Genomic DNA, 20,665 nt, shown 5'->3' with positions numbered 1-20,665 from the left:
ACACACACACGCCAGTTAAAGGGCAACAGTACCTGTGAGATACACACATCTCTAATCAAAAAGGGACGACCAAATAAGAAAAAAAAATATTTGCATAATCAACATCAGGACTATGTGCCTGGTTGCATGCACTAAGCCATAAACTCTGGGATAATCAGAAACAGGGCTTCTATACAGAGAAACCCAACCGCTTAACTAACAATAAACAAGGCCAGTGTGTCTTTAAACGTGTGCGTCATGCAACACATATGTGCTGCGCAGCCTGCCTGCAGCACATCCTGCATATGGAGAAAGGCTGCCGTGTTGCTATTAAAATCGATTGTTGGGAAGCTGCTGGGAAAATCCCGCTGACTTTAGGACCATGTGAACAGCACTGTTAATTAAGGAGATCAGTGTTCATTTAAAGTGGCCATATATTTTGTGCAGACAGCCATCAGCGAGCAATTAGGTAGTGTTCAATTAAAGTTGTTTCAAGCTGCAGCCAATGACCACAACATTAGGTCTATCTTCTCAATTAGGTCTGTCTTCTCAACGCTGCGTCAGAAATTCTGCCAAAAATACATTTCACACTCCTTTTGTATTGGATGTCTTTAGACTGAAGGACTAAGTGTTTTAAAAATGTCATGTAGTCAAATTCATATTTATTTTAGTGCTTCCAAATGATATTTATATATATTTTTAATCGGCTTAATCACACTTTTGAATTTGGATTGATTATGATTAATAACAGGTTATTACTCGCTTGCATAATTTAAATTAACCCTAAAAAAAGAGCCCGATGTTTCCAAAAAGATGAAATTTTACAGTCAGAATGTCATACAGGAACATTTTTTAAAGTGTTTTGATAAATGCATGTCATTTATATCCTCTAAACCTGGTAACAGTTTTAGCCAAAATCCAGTCTGGGTGTATTTTGGAGTGAAATCTGCCTCCTCATTCATTTTTGCACAGACATATGCATTGACAAGATCACTGACTGTTTAAAGATACATGCTGCCTTTCAGGTACCGGTTAGGATAAATACATTTTGCGTGATTAATCTGCCTATATATATATATATATATATATATATATATATATATATATATATATATATATATATATATATATATATATATATATATATATATGTACAGAGATTAATGTGATATGTTTTGTAACTTGTTATTTTGACAGCCCTAAGTAAGTTTAGTATCTTGCAGTTTGTGATTTAATTACATTTTTTCCTCATGATGTGGATTTTCCATACCACAGCAAACATAACATAAAAACAAATGAACAGAAGAGGTGGTTTGCATTAAATAGGCCCAGCAGGGCCTTTTTTAAATTTCCATAGTTGTGAATGGCTTGGTTTATTTCAAATATTTTAATTGCTCCATAAAATTAAACAAACCACACTTTGGCTAGATCTGTGTACAGAAATCCAGCAGCAATTTGCGGAGACAGAAAAAGGCATTCAACATTGCATTTATTACCATTTTCTGTCAGTGTCTTTAAAAATAAAAATATAAAGACAAACATACTTTTGTTTCTCGTCCCATCATGTACTCAAACAGCACCTTCCTCAAGTACTCCATCTCGGTGGCTTCTGAGAGTGGTTGCGGTATGTTAAATGCAGCATCTGTGAAGAAAAAGCAGGTTACTCAATCAAGACGTGTGAACAGTATGTGACCGAGACTAATAATGCAATGACATGGCTCCAGCTGGTACACATTTGGCTTGTTAATAGAGCCCCTCCACCATAATGGAGGCATTTTGCACAGTGGCCCGGTTGCAAATTAGACACTAAATAAAAGGTGCAGGTTAGTGAGTCAGGCATAGTGAGCATAAAGAAAGTTGTAACAAAATTACTTCCTTCACAATCAACAACTAGAAAGTGCAATAATGTGAAGGAGACTTTTACTATTGACATATCCCCCTTAATGATTTTACTCTGGAAATATCAGTGCAGCTTTACGCCTGTCTGGAATAATCATCGAGACAACAAATGTGCAATGAGAAACAGTTCGGTTGAAGGACAGAAAAACGAGCAAACAAGTCTTTGATCTCTTGGCGTGCAGAAATGGCTGACCAATAAATCTCTTATAGCCTTTGTCCTCCTGACCTCACACTGCCCTACACACAAACACACTACTTTATCTACTACCTGAAAACACAGCTGACTAATGTGTAGAGCATTTACGCACACTGGCCACACCATTAGGTACACCTTCAGGAATCTAATGAGTTGTACATGGTATATGTAAACATTGGCACAAAGGTTATTATTGTCCATTGTAGTGGCACACCTACTGGTTACCTACTGATGGAGAACATCTAAGAAACATTATTTTACGGTACAATACTAAAAATGCACAACAAATATTGGTCATAGAAAACCACAGTGTAATCCTCAACTTGTTTACTGTAGACTATTACACATATACAATACAACTAAATGCGCCTACAGAGAAATCTTACTCCAATATTATAAATAAATCACTACAAGATGATACAATAACAGCTTTATTTTTACTAAATTATTATTCCTTGCATGGACCAATAATAAAACCACAGCCATTACATTTTTTAGTAGCCAAGTAATGTGCATTAATGCGACTTTGAAATACATGTCCTCAATTTTATATTTAATGCATAAAAAAAAAAAAATAGAGATATATAGATAGATAGTACTTTTTTGATTCCTTCAGGAGAGTTCCCTCAGGAAAATAAAAATTCTAGCAGCAGTGTACAGAATTGAAATCGAATTTAAAAAATCAAAAGTAAATAATGGGGGTATAAATGGAAACAATATATATATATATATATATATATATATATATATATATATATTTTAAGAGTGAGGGCTAAGAGTGAGGTACAAAACAGACTGGAAAAGCTGGTAGAGAAGGCCAGTAACGTGGTGGGAGTGAAGCTAGACTCTCTGGCGGTGGTGTCAGAGAGGAGAAGTCTAGCAAAACTCTTAGCCATTATGGACAACACCTCACACCCACTACACTCGAACCTTTGCCGAGAGAATGAGCACGTTCAGTGGAAGGCTCAGACTCCCAAAATGTAACACGGAACAACACAGGAAGTCCTTCATACCGACAGCCATCAGACTGTACAATGCATATGTTCCTTCTTGACTGCAAATAAATGTAGAATATATGTAGAATACATTTATATTATTCATATATAAGTGGAGGAGTTCAAGTACCTAGGAGTCTTGTTCACGAGTGGGGGAAGAGTGGATCGTGAGATTGACAGGCGGATTGGTGCGGCGTCTTCAGTAATGCAGACGTTGTATCGATCCGTTGTGGTGAAGAAGGAGCTGAGCCGGAAGGCAAAGCTCTCAATTTACCGGTCGATCTACGTTCCCATCCTCACCTATGGTCACGAGCTTTGGGTCATGACCGAAAGGATAAGATCACGGGTACAAGCGGCCGAAATGAGTTTCCTCCGCCGGGTGGCGGGGCTCTCTCACTTAGAGATAGGGTGAGAAGCTCTGCCATCCGGGAGGAGCTCAACGTAAAGCCGCTGCTCCTCCACATCGAGAGGAGCCAGATGAGGTGGTTCGGGCATCTGGTCAGGATGCCACCCGAACGCCTCCCTAGGGAGGTGTTTAGGGCACGTCCAGCTGGTAGGAGGCCACGGGGAAGACCCAGGACACGTTGGGAAGACTATGTCTCCCGGCTGGCCTGGGAACGCCTCGGGATCCCCCGGGAAGAGCTAGACGAAGTGGCTGGGGAGAGGGAAGTCTGGGCTTCCCTGCTTAGGCTGCTGCCCCCGCGACCCGACCTCGGATAAGCGGAAGATGATGGATGGATAGATGGATGGATATTCATATATTACAGGGGTCGGGAACCTTTTTGGCTGAGAGAGCCATGAAAGCCAAATATTTTAAAATGTATTTCCGTGAAAGCCGTATAATATTTTTAACACAAAATACTGTCACATTTTGTTGACGAACCCCAAGATGCAGGGACGGTGGCAGGCATTGAATAAGAAAACATGATTTAATTTAAATACTATAACAAGAACAAACAAAAGGGTACTAACAAAAGATGCGCACGAGGCGGATAACAAACTAGGCTATGAACAAAACACTTACTGTGACAAGAAGGAACTATGGCATGAGCAGAGTGAACAAAAGTAGACACAGCTACAATGAAGTATTAATGACACTGACAGGTAGTGGTGACAAACAACCGGTAGGAGCGACTATAATCCAGCACTGACTGGAAGACAAAGCAGGTAAAAATAGGAGCGGGCTGATTGACGGTCCAGGTGTGGTCAGGTGCAAATCAGCCACAGCTGAGGGGAAACAGCGCTCAGGGAGAATTACAGGAAACAGACAAAATAAGAGCGCTGACAGGAAACAAAGACAGGAAAAACTTAAACATGGCCACACTGTCAGGGACAAACCTGACAATACAACTGTCAGGTTCAAACACTGATGACATCTATTAAACAGACAAGAAGCAAGGAATTTAACAGAGACATGATTCAATTTAGCTCAATGAGGAGAAACCCGTAGACCGTAACCTTGTACAGTGTCGTCCCACGCTCTGACAAGAGAATCCAACGCCTTCTCTTTCATTTCGACTTTCCCTGATTACAACAACTAAATGCATGCATCTCCTATTCTTTATAGTAACATTGTTGTTCTGAAGCTAACCAATAATAAATAATACTTTTGACAATTAATGTGACTTCTTGAACAAGTGTGGTAGATGGACTAAAATGCATGACAATGTTTTATATTTTGAAGGTTATTTTTAGCACTGTGATTACCAGCGAAATTATTAATTACTTATCGTATTAAGCAACGTCAGCTAAGATTTATCTGAGAGCCAGATGCAGTCATCAAAAGAGCTACATCTGGCTCGAGAGCCATAGGTTCCCTACCCCTGGTATATTATATATTACATATATAATATATGTTATCAATCAATCAATCAATGTTTACTTATATAGCCCTAAATCACTAGTGTCTCAAAGGGCTGCACAAACCACCACGACATCCTCGGTAGTAATAATAATAATAATAATAATAATAATGTAATAATAATAATAATAATAATGTAATAATGTTATACATTATTTATTATTATTATTGTCAATCGTGAGCAAACCGTGGTGCTGAATTTCCCCCAGGGTACAATAAAGTACTTTCTATTCTATTCTATTACAATAGGAATAAAAATAGAAAGCAACAATGACAATAAAAAAAAAACAGCAAAATAAAAATATAAAAAGAGAAACTAGGCAGTAGTAACCATGTTATGAAAAAATGGGTATTTTTTCAGCCCAATAAGGTAATAATGTTATACATTATTTATTATTATTATTGTCAATCGTGAGCAAACCGTGGTGCTGAATTTCCCCCAGGGTACAATAAAGTACTTTCTATTCTATTCTATTACAATAGGAATAAAAATAGAAAGCAACAATGACAATAAAAAAAAAACAGCAAAATAAAAATATAAAAAGAGAAACTAGGCAGTAGTAACCATGTTATGAAAAAATGGGTATTTTTTCAGCCCATTAATATCTAATGTACAGTTAACAACACAAACGTGACTATTTCAAAATGACCTGTGTTCTACATACAAAAACTTACGACAACTAAGAATTAAAGCAATCCCCAGAGTGGGCTACAATAAACATTATATAGTGTAGGTGTACATACTATTACATTGGTTGGTGAGTGTATAATGAATGAAATACTGCTGCGATAAAATATGTGCAAAGGAAATAGGGGATGTGAGAACCAAGTGTGCTGCGTAGGACACACATTAAGAGCCCAGCCTGTAAAAGCCATTAAATCCAAGGATGGTTGCTTTACAACCCCCCTCCCTTCTGACTTCAGCTTCACTTTATTTCAGCAGCAGGGAAAGTTTAAAAAGGGAGGATAATTCACTTTATCCCATGATGGGTTTATAATACTGCATACATGAAGATATGGCGCTGACTTACAATCTTGTGGGGTTAACCACAGCTCTTACATGTCAGACTCTGAACCTTATGCTCACCTTGACCAAAGCCCAGTACAAACCATAGAGCTCATCCAAGACCTAAATCCCATTCAGCCATATTGTTCTGTAAAGCATAGCTAAAGCAGAACATATGGCTACATGCTACAACGCCCCCAAATGGTCCATCTGCACATCCTGTGCCCCATCTAATGTAGGAGTAGGATACCGAGCTCATGTCAGATAAGTTTGTATGCACATGGGCTAGGATAGAACTATTCAACCAGCGCCCCTGGCACAAAATCCGGCCCGGGAATGGCACCATACCAGCCCCCGAGTTAAAGTGAAACCTTGGAAGACAGAAATTTCCTAAAAATACTACAGTGTTTCTGTTGAGTAGATAAACTTGGACAACTGTAAACACATTGGCAGATCCGTGCATTAACATTTTAATCTTGCTATCAAAGATAGAATACTGGGGCCAAACATGTGATTTACATCAGTGGTCCCCAACCACCCGGCCGAGGACCGATTGGTATCGGGCCGCACAAGAAATAAATATATATATATATTTTTTATTATTATTAAATCAACATAAACATAAAACACACAATATATACATTATACATCAATATAGATCAATACAGTTTGCAAGCACACATGATTGTATTTCTTTATGAAAATAAAAATAAAAAACACCCCTGAGGCATACCTCAAGGCACCCATTTGAGTCCTCTCCTTTTTGGTAGTTACACTTTTTTTTATATAGGAACTAAGGTGTTGCTGGAGCTTGTTTACTTCAGATGCAGTCAGAAAACATGTGCTTAAGTCATTTAAAATACATGGAGTGTTCCTCAAGGTTTCATTAATTTGTTCAGTTCAGTTTATTTTGAACATGCATACAATGGTTATAGGTAAAATGTTTTCTCTTTTTCTCCATTTGGGCTATTCACCTGGTGGTTTGCTAGTTAAAGAGAAACTGCATGTTTTTTTTGTGGGGGTGAGGTGGGGGGGAATTGTGCCTATCATTCAAAATCCTTATGAGAAACAAGAACATGTTTTTTTTTATTTTTTATTTGCATATTAATTTGTAATAATCGGCTCATTCTAGGTTTCTAGTAATGCAGCTTTTGGTCGTAATCCATTCTGCCTCAAAATAATAAAAAAAAAAATGTGTCCAAAAACCCGCAAATAGTCATTTACATTTAATAACCTGCATAATAACCAATCCGTCATTGTAAGAGCAAACAGTGAAGAAATATTTTTCTAGCGTAGTAACGTCACCTTGGTCACAGAGACACTTACACTGATACGGCATGAGCAAGAGGTAAGATGGCTTCTACGTCAGCATCTGAATCACTTTTGAGTTTGTACTAGTTAATGCTAGATTATTAATCCTGCCTTGCACTGACAAAATTGTACAAGGTTGTGGTCATAAGCCAAAAAGTTGGACATAGTAGGTCAGGGTCTTCAGGGGTTTCAAAGAAGTCAAATTTAAGACCATTTTACATCCATTAGGACAAAAGGTCATTAGGACAAAAATCAGAGGGCCAGAATGAATTGTAAATATATGGATTTCTTCTGTGCTCTTTCACGTTGGAAAACAAAATGGTTAAACTAACTAAATGCACCAGAAGCTTCTTTACGGTAATTAAAAAGTATATTAGCAAACATCACAACAGCCATTTATCAGATTTGCCATAGAAGGGTCTTCTTGCAAAAATGCAGTGTGCTTCATATCAAGTGTTTTCATGTAACAACACCCAGAATGTCAGCAATGATGGAGGAAAGCACTACATATTGTCTGTGAAAGGGACTGTTAGCATCTCTGCTAAAGCTAAATGGTTACATTTTGCAGTCTTTTTGGGGCCGACAGAATTGAGCAGACAGATAAAACATCTACAGAACTATTTCTGTATCGGCACAAAGCGGTAAAAAAACGAGAGTGCGATTGCTTAAAAAGAAAGAAGGCGATTATGGCTTGCAAGCCTCAAACAGAATTTGGATGTGAATAATGTGGATAATATTAAAATTTGCTCAGCTCATTTTGCATCTGGTATGTGTGAATACATTTTTTACTTGTTTTTGTGACATTTGTGAAAACATGTTGCTAATAAACAAGGACTAGTTTTAATTTAAGCATGACAACCTTTATAGATTTGAATGTCAGTTGCCGTATAAACTTAAAAGATTAGGCATAAGAAGCTGACCTGAAATTATTGCAATAAATAATACAAATAACATAAGAGAATTATGTCTTTTTCATAGTTTTTTTGTTGTGAGTACACAACTACCCAAGAGAAATTAACGTGTGCTTACTGTATGTGATAGTATGATTTCACTAGTAAACATCTCATATTGATTGGCGCCACTTTACCAACATAATACTCTTTTGGGGGTTAAGTTGATCCTTGTATAGTTGTGGAAGTGTTCGGGCGCTTCACCATCTTTTGACACCCACTTATCCCCAATTTTTGACTTATACATTATTATTCCACTCACTTTCATCGCAATTTTTACAATCAATTTCATTCCTGAACGGCTCTACATGCGGGTCCGAAACACTTTGTACGTTTCCATCCCACAGCTTCAAGCACGCATTAAATTGATCGTTCTGGAGCCAGAAATCGTTGGACTTGCATTTACCCATCTTATGCAAGTAATTTGGCTCAGCTGTGGGCATTTGTTAAGTTTTTTTCGCTTCTATGCTAAGCTGTAACAAGACACCGAGGGGGGGTGTATATTGTAGCATCCCGGGAGAGTTAGTGCTGCAAGGGGGTCTGGGTATTTGTTCTGTTGTGTTTATGTTGTGTTACGGTGTGGATGTCCTCCTGAAATGTATTTGTCATCCTTGTTTGGTGTGGGTTCACAGTGTGGCGCATATTTGTAACAGTGTTAAAGTTGTCTATACGGCCACCCTCAGTATGACCTGTATGGCTTTTGACCAAGTATGCATGGCATTCACTTGTGTGTGTGTGTGTGTGTGTGTGTGTGTGTGTGTGTGTGTGTGTGTGTGTGTGTGTGTGTGTGTAAAAAGACGTAGATATTATGTGATTGGGCCGGCACGCACAGTCAGTTTCTTATAGGCACGCCCCCAATATTGTTGTCTGGGTGGAAATCGGGAGAAATTCAGGAGAATGGTTGCCCCGGGAGATTTTCAGGAGGAGCACTGAAATTCAGGAGTCTCCCGGAAAAATCGGGAGGGTTGGCAAGTATGACTGGGAGACACAACTACTCTGTACTTCTCCCTATGTCCGTTTACTACTGTGTACAGCGGCGTTTTAAAAAGTCATACATTTTACTTTTTGAAACCGATACCGATAATTTCCGATATTACATCTTAAAGCATTTATCGGCCTATAATACCGGCAGTCCGGTTATCGGACATCTCTAATTAGTATTATTGGTAGCAAACACACTCGTTTGTTGACGGAAGTAGAGAAGTTTCGCAAATGCGTACAATGACCAAAATACGAAAAATCCATTTTGTACTACTTGTCCCTGTCAAGATCCGGGTTTGGCTGGAGCCTATCTCAGCTACATTTGGGCTAAAGGCGGGGGTACATCCTGGACAAGTCGCCACCTCATCATAGGACAAATACAGATAGACACCTCATCACAGGACCAATACAGACAACATTCACACTCACAATCACACACTAGGGACAATTTTGTGTAAATATTGTACATATTACATATTGTTATGAATGTGGCTTTTAGATCATTATATACAGGCTTACAGCATTGATGGAGGTTATTGAAGATGTTTTACAGGGCTTTGAAGGCAAGTTAGGCGACAGCCATTGGCTGCAATGTTAGCCGCATCTTGTGAGCATTTTTCGTATCTTTAGAATGCTGAAACAAAAAAGAGGCGTGATCTTGTTTTTCATAAAGATTGTGAATGATATGTAAGATAAAAAATGTGCATTTCCCCTTCAAGTTAAACAACTTGGGAGATTTGTGTAGCAGATTCTTAAAAACACTTAAGTGCTGCCAGATAGATGATCTTAAAAACAGCAGAGCGCTCCTGTAACTGACAAAATAGACCAAAATCAAATGTCCATCATCGAAGACAATGGTTCTCCGGTATATCTAAAAAAAGAAAAATAGTGAAGGAAGAAGTCCAGCCCTCCGGTCTTTGGCTTTCCGGAAATGTGACTCCAAAAACATTCAGTTGAATATCCCTGCTCTAGGTGCTGTGATGCATTTTTAGACACATTTGTGTTGCCAAGAAGCGGGGGGAAAAGAAATGGGTTCCAGAAGCAGAACTAAGTGATTCATAGAGTTACCTTTGTGTGTGCTACCAAGATGAGTTACGACTGCGTTCCGGTGGAAACATTTAATCTTGTCCTCAAGCGAGTGGATCTAAAAAAACAAAAAACAAACAGAGAATCCTAATTAAAAAAAGGCGTTTGACATAAGAAGGTTAATTTGCTCCATTAAGCTAATTTATAAGTTGTGAGACTTGTGATTTTAGCAAGCATCATTTGCAGTTTGTGAGAAAAATTATCTATTGGAGAGAAACTGTGTCAGGCGTTGCTCTGATTCTTTATTGGGCTAAAAGAAAATGTAAACAGATGTGCAGTGTAATTAAGTTGATACAGCAGAAGGCTACAGAACTATGGGAACACACCACATGAGATTTGCTCTTCCCCTGTCACCGCAAAAAGTGCACTTCTCTGTACCAGTTACTCACCCTCTCAACAAAGCCCTGCTCCTTCAGTCGAGCTTCACTCAGCAAAGTGGTCTTCTCAGCCAGCTGAACCTGCCATGCAAAAGGATGAGGAAGGAAGCTGTGAGAACTGCAGTGGAACAGGAAGCAACGCTGTGTTTGTTCTTACAATCCTGCTTATTCATTGATGGAAAACATCAGCCGGACAGGCCAAAAAGCCTGGTAAAAAGCTATTTAAAATAATGCAGTAAGTATGGTTTTAAGTTAAAATTAAAGCATGTTACTATTTAATATTGGTTAAATTGAAGTCCTGCTAAAGAGGTAACTGCATGATGTAAATTTAAGGAAGGTAACTATATGATGTACAGTTGTGATCAAAATTATTCAACCCCCACACAATTTTGGTGTTTTAGCAAGTTAGACATTTATTCCGTATTTTGTTTATAGTCATATCAAATAAAGATGCGTCAAATAGACAAATGCAACTTGAATTACAACATTATATTTTGTAACATACCCTACGGTGTCATTTCTCTTAATATCTCATTGACAAAATTATTCAACCCCTTGAAGATCATAACTCTTAAGAACAGAATTTGAATAAGGTCTTTTCAATCAGGTGTTGAAAACACCTGTAGATGTGATTAGAACCATAGAGAGCAACAATTAAACTGATTGAAAAAGACTGTGACGCTCAGCTTCTTGTAGATGGTCGATGGTGTATTTGCAACATGGTGAAGTCCAGGGAGTGGTCAAAGAAGTCAAGAGAGGAGGTAATTTCTCTTCATAAGAAAGGATATGGATATAAGAAAATCGCAAAATACCTGTAGGTCGTTGCAAGAAGCTTGTGTCCGGTTATGTATCACGTTTGAAGGATATAATTACTGCCAAAGGGTGTTCTACTAAGTACTAAAGATGCATGTAACTAGGGGGTTGAATAATTTTGTTAATGAGATATTAAAAAAAAAGTCTTTTTTTGGTATTTTGTAAAATAGTGTTACAATTCAAGTTGCATTTGTCTATTTGACACACCTTTATTTGATATGACTATAAACAAAATACGGAATAAATGTCCAACTTGCTAAAACACCAAAATTGTGTGGGGGTTGAACAATTTTGATCACAACTGTAAATGTGGTATCTTACAGAAGTGAGTACAACCACTTTTATCACAGTATATCTTCTCAAAAGACAATAATGTAAAATGAAACGTGTGTAGTTTTGAGTAGTCAGAATACAGCTAGTATTGCAGAATAGATGTATTATCAACTGAAAATGACTACCGGTAATTGTCTAAATAGCTGACAACACGCATGGTGTCATGAGGTGGGGCTATGCGAGTGGTGCTGGCACTGCAAAGCTACGGTTCCATCAGAGGTAACATGAATTGCATTTTCTTTATAGTCCTTTGAGAATATATAATACAACCGGGGCTGGAATACAAGGCATGTACTCACTTCAGTTAAATACTCACCGCAACCATATCCCAGAGAATGTGTGTAATAACCGAAGATAAAGGTGGTCAAATGAAATGCATTTACATCTTGTGTATTTTTTTGATTCAACAACTGAGGAAACGGGATCTTAAGTGTTATACACTATGAAAGACACACATACCTGCAGTTCCTCAGTGCTCATCTGTGCCAGTGAGAAAGAAAAAACATTCAGTCATTTATAGGAATATAAATCATTAAAAACAGCCAAATATCCTAAGATTCTGCTTTCAAGTCAAATATATCCACCTATATTGCAACAATTTACATTTAGTTCAAAAAAAAACTTTTAGTTTAATACACTTCTAGGGTAGAATAGTGTGGATATCATTCTGCATATTAATTTAGGACAATACATCCATCCATCCATCCACTTTCTACCGCTTATTCCCTTCGGGGTCGCTGGACCCTATCTCAGCTACAATCGGGCGGAAGGCGGGGTACACCCAGGATAAGTTGCCACCTCATCACAGGGCCAACACAGATAGACAGACAACATTCTTTCTCACATTCACACAGTACAGTACAATAATTGTATCAGCAGTTATGCCCTCCCTTAAAGAATAGTGATCATTTTACTACTTGGAGAAGTTTACAAATTTTGGAACTGTCAGTGCAATCATTCCCAAATGCACCTTCTGTAGCTGTAAATGCTTCCTTTAGTACGACCACTGCAGACAAGGCCACACATAAAAACAATCTTGTCTAATATGTGCACATTTTTCTGACACCCAGCTGCTTTTATTTTAAAGAGCCCAAGCCTACTGTCATAATCCATCAAAGCAGTCTTTTTTTCAGAAAAAAAGTGGGCTTGGAGGATGGATGAGTGGCTGTGACTGAATACTCCACACCAGGGGAACTCCAAAGTGTGTCTCAGGGCCGCTTCATTTTTTTGACACATTTTAAAGACTAAATAAACACATCCTGGATTACGACATTATACAAACTAAAAAAATGAATTTGGCCCAAATCCCCACAAAAATGGGACCTGAAAACCTAAATAGTCTAGAACTACAACTGGTTAAGAACTAACAGTGTTCGGATTGTAATCATCCAAATGTGATTAGCAGCAAAGTAGACAGCCATCATTGTCGTGGCTCTAAGAGCAAGAGGAGGCAACAATAGGTAAGCTAGCGCGATGGTTTGCTAACTAGCAAGCTTATTTTGTTGCCCCAGATCGTCTCTCAGACCTGCAACTCAGTGCGGAATTTCGGCAAGAGGATCAAATTCAACAAATTTTGTTTGGATTGTATTTTTTTTATATTTCATAAAAATACGCGGAAATTGTATTTTGACATGAAAATAAATGTTTAAAAACACAGATTTCTGCGGACATTTCACATGCCTGCATAATTGCAGGTCAAATGTTGTGACCATCTAGCAGATGCGGCCCTTATGGAACACCAACATGTACTACTAATACCTATAAACACAAATGTAAGTTGTGGATGTTTTGTTTAGATATTCTAGTATATACTTATTAACCTACGTTGTATTGCATTTGGGATCTTTAATGTATAAAATGTATCTAAGTGACCCTTGAATTCTTCCATTTTTCTGTACGCTGCCCTCACTGGGAAAAGTTTGGACACCTCTGCTTCGCACAGTACATGAACATTGTTCCAAAGACGTTTTTATGAAGTAACTTTGGAGTGCTGGCGTAATGTTTCCGTAGAGAAGATACAACTGTTTTGATGACGAATGGTTTTTGAGGCCCTTTGCAGGGAAGGGCTCCCTGAGCATAAACCCATACAATCCATCCATAAAGTTATTACCTCACTGGGGAAACATGCCACAGAGAGCATCATTCTTAGTGTGTATCTGGATGTGTGTGTACAGATACAGAATCAACACTTGGCTCTCATACTATAACATCACCTAGGTCAAGCGTGTCCCTGAGCTGCTTTTGTCCCACCTGGCCGCTGTCCGGTATGCATTTTCTTGCATGAGTGTGTTTCTGAATGAGGCCCAGGCCTTGAGTCACCTCACAGACTAATAATTAAGAGCAGGGACAGAGGTTGGCCTCTGCTTTGCAATGTCTGTTTTCCAAAAAGAACATTCCTGAGCGATTCAAATGAACTCTACAGCTTCCGGCACACTTTGGAGAGCAGCCACACGACTGAGGCCAAAGAGACTGATCAGACTCAAGTTAGCAGCGAATTGTCCCTGAGCTCTGACGCAGCACTTTATTTACAAAGTCAAAATAAAATGTAGCTTAACTACTGTATGTTATTTTTTAACTACTAAAAAGTATCCAAGTGAATGCAACAGCAATATGCATGGTTTACCAGACGGCCACAAACTCAAGTACCTCTGAAGTTTCGTTGCTCCTTGCTTTCAACTCCTCCAGTTCTTTTTGGACCTGCCAGAGTCGGGTTCCCATCTCCTCCTCTCGACTCTGAAGAAAAAAACGACAGCTGAGTCGTTTCCTATGTATCAATACAGCATCACAATTCCAGTATGTCAGTCACGTCACTGCCTTATTTCAAAACTCCCACACCCTAGGGACAACATGATCAGGAATATTGTCTGGTATAAACAAATCAAGTCTAATTGAGAGATTTAGTACTCAATGGAAGTAATAGAAGTGTTTATGTGAATGACTGGGGGAGTAGGTCCTAAAGGATGGCCATGGTTGATGAATAGTACCTGTATGACCTGCTCATATTTCTGAACTGTTCTGTTCAAGTCATCCTCCTTCTGGGAAACCGCCTTTTGCAGCTGAATGGTTTCCTCTTGATGGTTACTGATAAGCTCCACCTCCACAACCTGGGCTTTAGCTAGAGCAAGTAAAAAAGAAGCCAGAAATAGCACATAAAACAATAATGATAAGTATTCATGTGACATAATTCAAGAACAGTACAGGCTGACCTAAAAAAAAAAACAGAACCCCCAAATCTTATTATTAAAAGTTTTCTTCTTTTCTCTTTCTGGGTATTGACATATTGGAAAAATAGTCTTCCCCAACATGTCCTGGTCAAACAAAGAAAAAAAGGCATATTTCTCCAATAAATCATTCACTTGGGAGAAAGTTTCAGCGTCATCAAGCTCCATCAAAAAAAATAAATTTTTTACTAGGTTCGGAAGTTTAAAGAATATGGTACTGTGCAAAACCTTAATTCTAATCCTAATCTGAGGGACACTTATTTTGGTTGGAGGGTGAGTGCTATGACAGAAAAGAACACTGATGCTGTACATGACTCAAGAAATGACTTTGACGACACAGTCAAGGCCTGTGGATCTCTCAATAGTCTGTGAGGCGTGTTCTAAATCAGAACTTAAAATGGATCCTTACCAGATCTAAATAAGCAAAAACGTTAAAAAAAATCCAACATGCAAAAACACGTAAACTGGGAGTCCATTTGGAATATATTTTGGAAAGAACATGGCTTCTATGCAAAGCGACTAAGATAACCTTGGGGGAACAATCATACACGAACTGAAGATTTTGTAGGATTTAATAAAAAAAAAAAAAAAGTTCTTCAATTGTTATGGGTTCTCGGGTGGGAGGTAACCTGGATGTGATTTAGTTTACGACTAACATAAACTTGGGGGAACAATCATACACGAACTGAAGATTTTGTAGGCTTTAATTAAAAAAAAGAAAAGAAAAGTTGTTCAATTGTTATGGGTTCTCGGGAGGGGGGTAACCTGGATTTGATTTAGCTTGCCAGGGATAAATGGCAATATATAACCCAAACTGGACTATTATTTCAGACAAGAAATGCATCATCGCTTCTACAACCACAACATGCTATGTAAGGTGAATGATCCCACCGATGGTTTCTTTCACTGCTGTGTCGATCTCTTTCTCTTTAAGCGCCATCTGTGTGTTGAACTCCCTCATTAACTGTTTGATTGCTGAATTGTGCTTCATTTCGATGTCTTCCAATTCCAATCTGTAAAAGAGGAACATGGACACGAGTCATTTACCAAACACAGCTAGGATTTTTTACTGGGATAATACAAGACACAATAACAACTTACTTGAATTTCTCCTCACTTTCATCCAACAACTGTTTCTTCACATAGTTAAGGTCCTGTTCATGCTCTTTCCTCATTGATCGGATGTCCTTCTGTAGTCTGGTGAAATCTTTCTGGATTTTCTCTTTCTCATTCTTCATCTGATTTAGTTTGCTATTGAGAGAATCGAGAGAATCCCCATTGGATTCGGCAGAGTGGTTTTTTACCTCCTTTTTCAACATGCTGTTTGTTTGCTGTAGACTGCTACAATCTATCTTCCTGTCAGGCTCAAATGAAATGGGAGCCTGCATCAAAGCAGCTTGATGTTGAGTGGATTGGACATCTTTTTTTCTAATTTCTTCTTTTAAAGTATTTATTTCTTCCAAAAGTTCCCCATTCTTTTTCTCAGCTTCTTGAAGCTTCAATTCAACCTCTGGAAGAGCTGCTTGACTGAGCTCTGTTTGGTGTAATGAGTCTCTCTGAAGTTCAGACAGCTTCTCTTCATAAGTGCTCCTCAGTTCCTCTAAAGACTTCTCCGTTGTCTGCCTCTGGTCAGCCAGCTGGCTCGCCTGTTCTTCTTTGAGCTTGACAAAAAGCTCCTCGAGAGATTTGTTTTTTTCCTCCAATGTGTCGATAAATTCTTTGCTGTAGGTTTCTTTTCTCCTGAGCTCTTCTTGGCTTGCCTGAAGAGTCGTGATAATCTCATCTTTTTCCTCAAGCTGGGAAGTTAGTTGCTTCTTAATTTGGATAATTTTCTGTTCCGCTTTTTTCTTCAGCTCTGAGATTTTCCGAGTGCTCTCTGCCATCAACCTTTCAGTTTCCTTTAAACTCTCATCTTTCAGCTTTTTAAATTCTTCTTGCTTGCTCTGAAGTTGGCTTTTGCACGCTTGGTTGTGCTCTTCAAGATTGTGTAGTCTTTTAACCATTTCTTGCTCCGAGTTGCCGTTCTGCTGCAGCTTTTCAACCAACTCTTTCCTTTCGTTCTCTCTGATGCTGTGCTGCTGCTTGAGGTTACATGCCAGTTGGTCGCACTCTCTTATCTTAGAGTCGAGCTGCTCTTGAAGTTCACCAAGCCGACGGTTGCAGCCCTCAAGCTCTGCGGTCAACTCGCTCACCTTCTGCTCCTTTTCACTTAAAACTTGGTCCATCTCAGACTTACTGATGGACTGATTGTCAAAACTTGTTTTTAGCCTTTGCAAATCTTCATTTTTCTCAGAAATAACTCGCTCCAGCTCTTCTAGCCTGGTCTTCAGAGATGCTACAGTGTTGACATTCTCAGACAAGCTGGCTCTGAGAGCATTGGCCTGCTCGGAAGCAGTCACTCGCTCCTGCTTTAACCGCTGAATGGTCTCTTCCGCTTGAGCTATGGCCTTTTGTCTCTCCTCTTCATGCTGCTGCTTGAGCTCAAGTATGGCTTCCTCCTTCTCTTTTAGGTTACCTTCTAGTTGATGTTTCAAGTCACTGATAATAATTTCCAAGTTACTCACTTGTAACTCGTTTTCTTTCAAACCGACTGATATGACCTTGTTTAATTCGCTTAGCTCCTCAATCTTCTGAGCTTTTTCACTGATAGACAACGAATTATTTTCATTCTCGTGCATTAAGGCTTTGATTTGCTCCATATGAGCATTTACCTGAGCAGTTACCTGTTCTACTAAAATGCATAGATTGTTATTCTCTTCAGTCTTTTGGCGGAGATTCTCCTCTAAATTGCAAACGTTATTTATTTTGCTCGAGACAACATTTTTAAGATGTGCAATGTTTGTCTGACTACAAAGAAGTCGTTGTTTTAATTCAGAAACTCTAGTTTCAACTGTCTGACAAAGTTCAGAGGTCCTGTCCACAACTTTCGATTGGACATCCTTACAGTAACTCTGCATTTGGTTGCTGATCATATTTAATTGCTGTTGGAACTGTGCTTCCATGGCCTTTATCTGAATGGCAGATTCCTCAGATTTAGTTTGTATATCCTCCTGTTGGGAACCTTTAAGGGTTTGAAGCTGCTTCTCTGTTTCTTCCATCTTGACAGACAAAGTCTTGAACTTCTCTCTGTTCTCTTCCTCGGTAATGTTGAGCTTGTCCTGCAGAGAGTCTCGCTCATTCAAGGCCTGGCTTAGGTTCTTCTCCATCGACTTAATTTGCTTTCTCAGCAACTCCTCACTCGTTGACAAACTCTCAACCATAATCCCTGCTTTGTGAAGTTCTTCTTTTAGCTTTTGCACAGTGGTTTCTTGAAGCAAAAGCTGCTCCTGCAAGTTCTTCATTGAAGTAACGACTTGCTCTTTCTCCTCTGTGCTCCTGCTGAGTTTCAAATAAGACTCTTCAAGCTCCTGTATCTTTTCTTGCTGTGTTTGTGAGTATTTCTCCATTAATTCATCCTCCTGCTGTCTTAATTTCTCTTGCAAATGATGCTCTAGCTCCAAGATTTCCTGTTTATGAGTATCACGTAGTTTCTCCACTTCCGCCAAATGGTTAGCTTGTAGCTCGGACATGGCATTGCTCAAGCCTTGGGAATTTGCTTTGCCCATATCTAATATTTTCTCTTGAACTTGTTTCTCTTTTTGTTGAAGCTCTGTATCCTTCTTTGCTAGTTCATTTTTCATATACTCATCTTTCTCTTGAAGCTTTTTCTTGAAGTTTTCTGTCATTTCTTTGGTTCTTTGTTTAAACTTTTCCATCTTTGTTTCTTGCTTTTTCATCTTACCCTCTATCTCTATCATAGTAGTTTTCAACTTCTCATGAGCAGCATTTTCATTATCCAACTGCTTCTGGAGGCATGTCTGCGCTTCATGCTTAGTGTTCAGTTCTGCAGCATGTGACTTCTCCTGCTCAGAGAGTTCTTTTTTGCTCTGCTGTAATTGCTGCTCTAATTCTTGCAGCAATAATTCTTTCTGTTGACAGTCATTTTTTGCTATTTTCAGTTGATGCTGCAAATCCTTCAATTCTTTCTTAGACTGAATACAATCATTTGAGATTGTATTTGATGCTTCTTGAAGGTTTGCGTTTTCCAGCTGAAAATGCATTAAAGACTGTTGCAAATCCTCAATTAACTTTGCTTTGACATTTAGGTCTTGGACATTGGAATGTAATTTTTCTTTTAGTGTTTTCACTGCTTGAGTGAGATCTTCAATTTTATTTTCCTTCTCTCTTGAAATGATCTTCAGAGCTTTAAATTCCTCCTTCAGAGTTTTCTCCATTGCATCAAGAGACAACTCATGCTCCTGCTTGATATTTACAATCTCAGCATTGTGCTTCGCCACCTGATCCTGCAGAGCTAAACAGTGCACATTTTGTATTTCCGTCAACTTCTCTTCCAGAAGTTGATTACTCTTCATAACTTCAGATAGCTCTGCTGAAAGTGCATCCTGCTCTGCTTGCTTTGCATCCAACTTCTGATTCTTTTTCTCTGTGCGAGTTTGAATCTGCAGGTCTTTATCTTTCAGAAATGCCTCCAATTGAACTCTATGTTTTTCCTTGAGCTCTTCCATAGCAGCATTGTGCAGCTCAGTTAGTGTACCCTTGTGTTTTTCCAGCTGGGTCTGATGCTCGCCCTTTAAAGAAGACATTTGCTTTTTGTGTTTATCCTCCAGCTGGTCCATCTGACTGGACATTTCGTGGGACATTGCTGATCCATCCTGAGCGATCTTCTCCAGGGAACTCTCCAGCTCCATTATTCTCTGCATGCATAGAGATATAGATGCACAGAAGTAGTTAATTAATTTAACAAGGAATTTTCTTTAATGCATGTGATCTATTAGACAGCATTGTCTCTTCTCTTGCTAACCTCTGATTAAAATGTATGTTGTAACAATGTATTTAAAGGCCAAAATTATAGAAATTTAAAATGGTATAAAATATAATTTTGGAAGATGTTAGAATGAGTCTGTGGTAATTATTTACATTAATTATAGAAAAAAATTGGTGAGCCTGGCTTGTAATCTCTGTTATGAGTGTTTAAAGTGGTGGGCCAGTCAATTTCTTTTACACCAAACTCATTCAGTCAAGACTTTATCAGTTTTGCTACGTGCACTAGGGATTATTAAAGTTAGTCCTAGTGCTTAATATCCATAAAGTGTACTTGTGCCTGCATAAAAGAGTCAGTCGACCATTTTAATACTATTAAAGGGGAACTGCACTTTTTTTTAAATTGTGGCTATTATTCACAATCCTTATGTGAGACAAGCACACGTTTTTCTTTTTTCAATGCATTCTAACCCGTCAACAAAAGTCAAGCCAAAATCAGTTCACAATGGATGTAATGAGATTCGCCCATATCCGCCTATAAAGCACTCCAAAAAAAAACCTCCATCAATGTTTTATATACACACTGTAAGTATACATGTAATGTCATAACAGGCACATTCATAATATGTTATATTGAAGTAATTTGATCATTTTAAGCATACGGTGGCATAATAATTTCACAGACGCATCACAATGTTATTTACTTCAACAAGTACTAATACTACTACTCATTGCAGACTTCCTGAGAGGCATCAAAGACAACATTGGGACAAGTGACGATCCAGAACATTATGTTTCTGACCCTCAATATAAAGAGGATGACCTACAAGTTTTAG

At 38.6% G+C, this 20,665-nt stretch overlaps 1 protein-coding gene across 4 annotated transcripts in view; it reads right to left on the bottom strand.

Annotated features, from left to right (window-relative positions):
• The window catches only part of golga4 (golgin A4), a 49,767-nt gene that overhangs the window by 6,604 nt on the left and 22,498 nt on the right, over positions 1–20,665 (bottom strand). For all 4 annotated transcript variants that reach the window (XM_061910474.1, XM_061910475.1, XM_061910476.1 and 1 more), the window contains 8 exons: positions 16,110–19,762; positions 15,900–16,021; positions 14,772–14,902; positions 14,434–14,520; positions 12,247–12,267; positions 10,654–10,722; positions 10,247–10,322; positions 1,524–1,621 (listed from right to left, as the gene is read on the bottom strand). In XM_061910474.1, the coding sequence (XP_061766458.1) occupies positions 1,524–1,621; positions 10,247–10,322; positions 10,654–10,722; positions 12,247–12,267; positions 14,434–14,520; positions 14,772–14,902; positions 15,900–16,021; positions 16,110–19,762 (4,257 nt within the window). The remainder of the gene's footprint in view (positions 1–1,523; positions 1,622–10,246; positions 10,323–10,653; positions 10,723–12,246; positions 12,268–14,433; positions 14,521–14,771; positions 14,903–15,899; positions 16,022–16,109; positions 19,763–20,665) is intronic.

The sequence above is a fragment of the Nerophis ophidion genome, linkage group LG09 (genome assembly GCF_033978795.1).
Source record: "Nerophis ophidion isolate RoL-2023_Sa linkage group LG09, RoL_Noph_v1.0, whole genome shotgun sequence".
NCBI lineage: Eukaryota > Metazoa > Chordata > Actinopteri > Syngnathiformes > Syngnathidae > Nerophis > Nerophis ophidion.
Note: the sequence above shows the minus strand (reverse complement) of the source record. Positions and strands in the feature narration are given on the sequence as shown.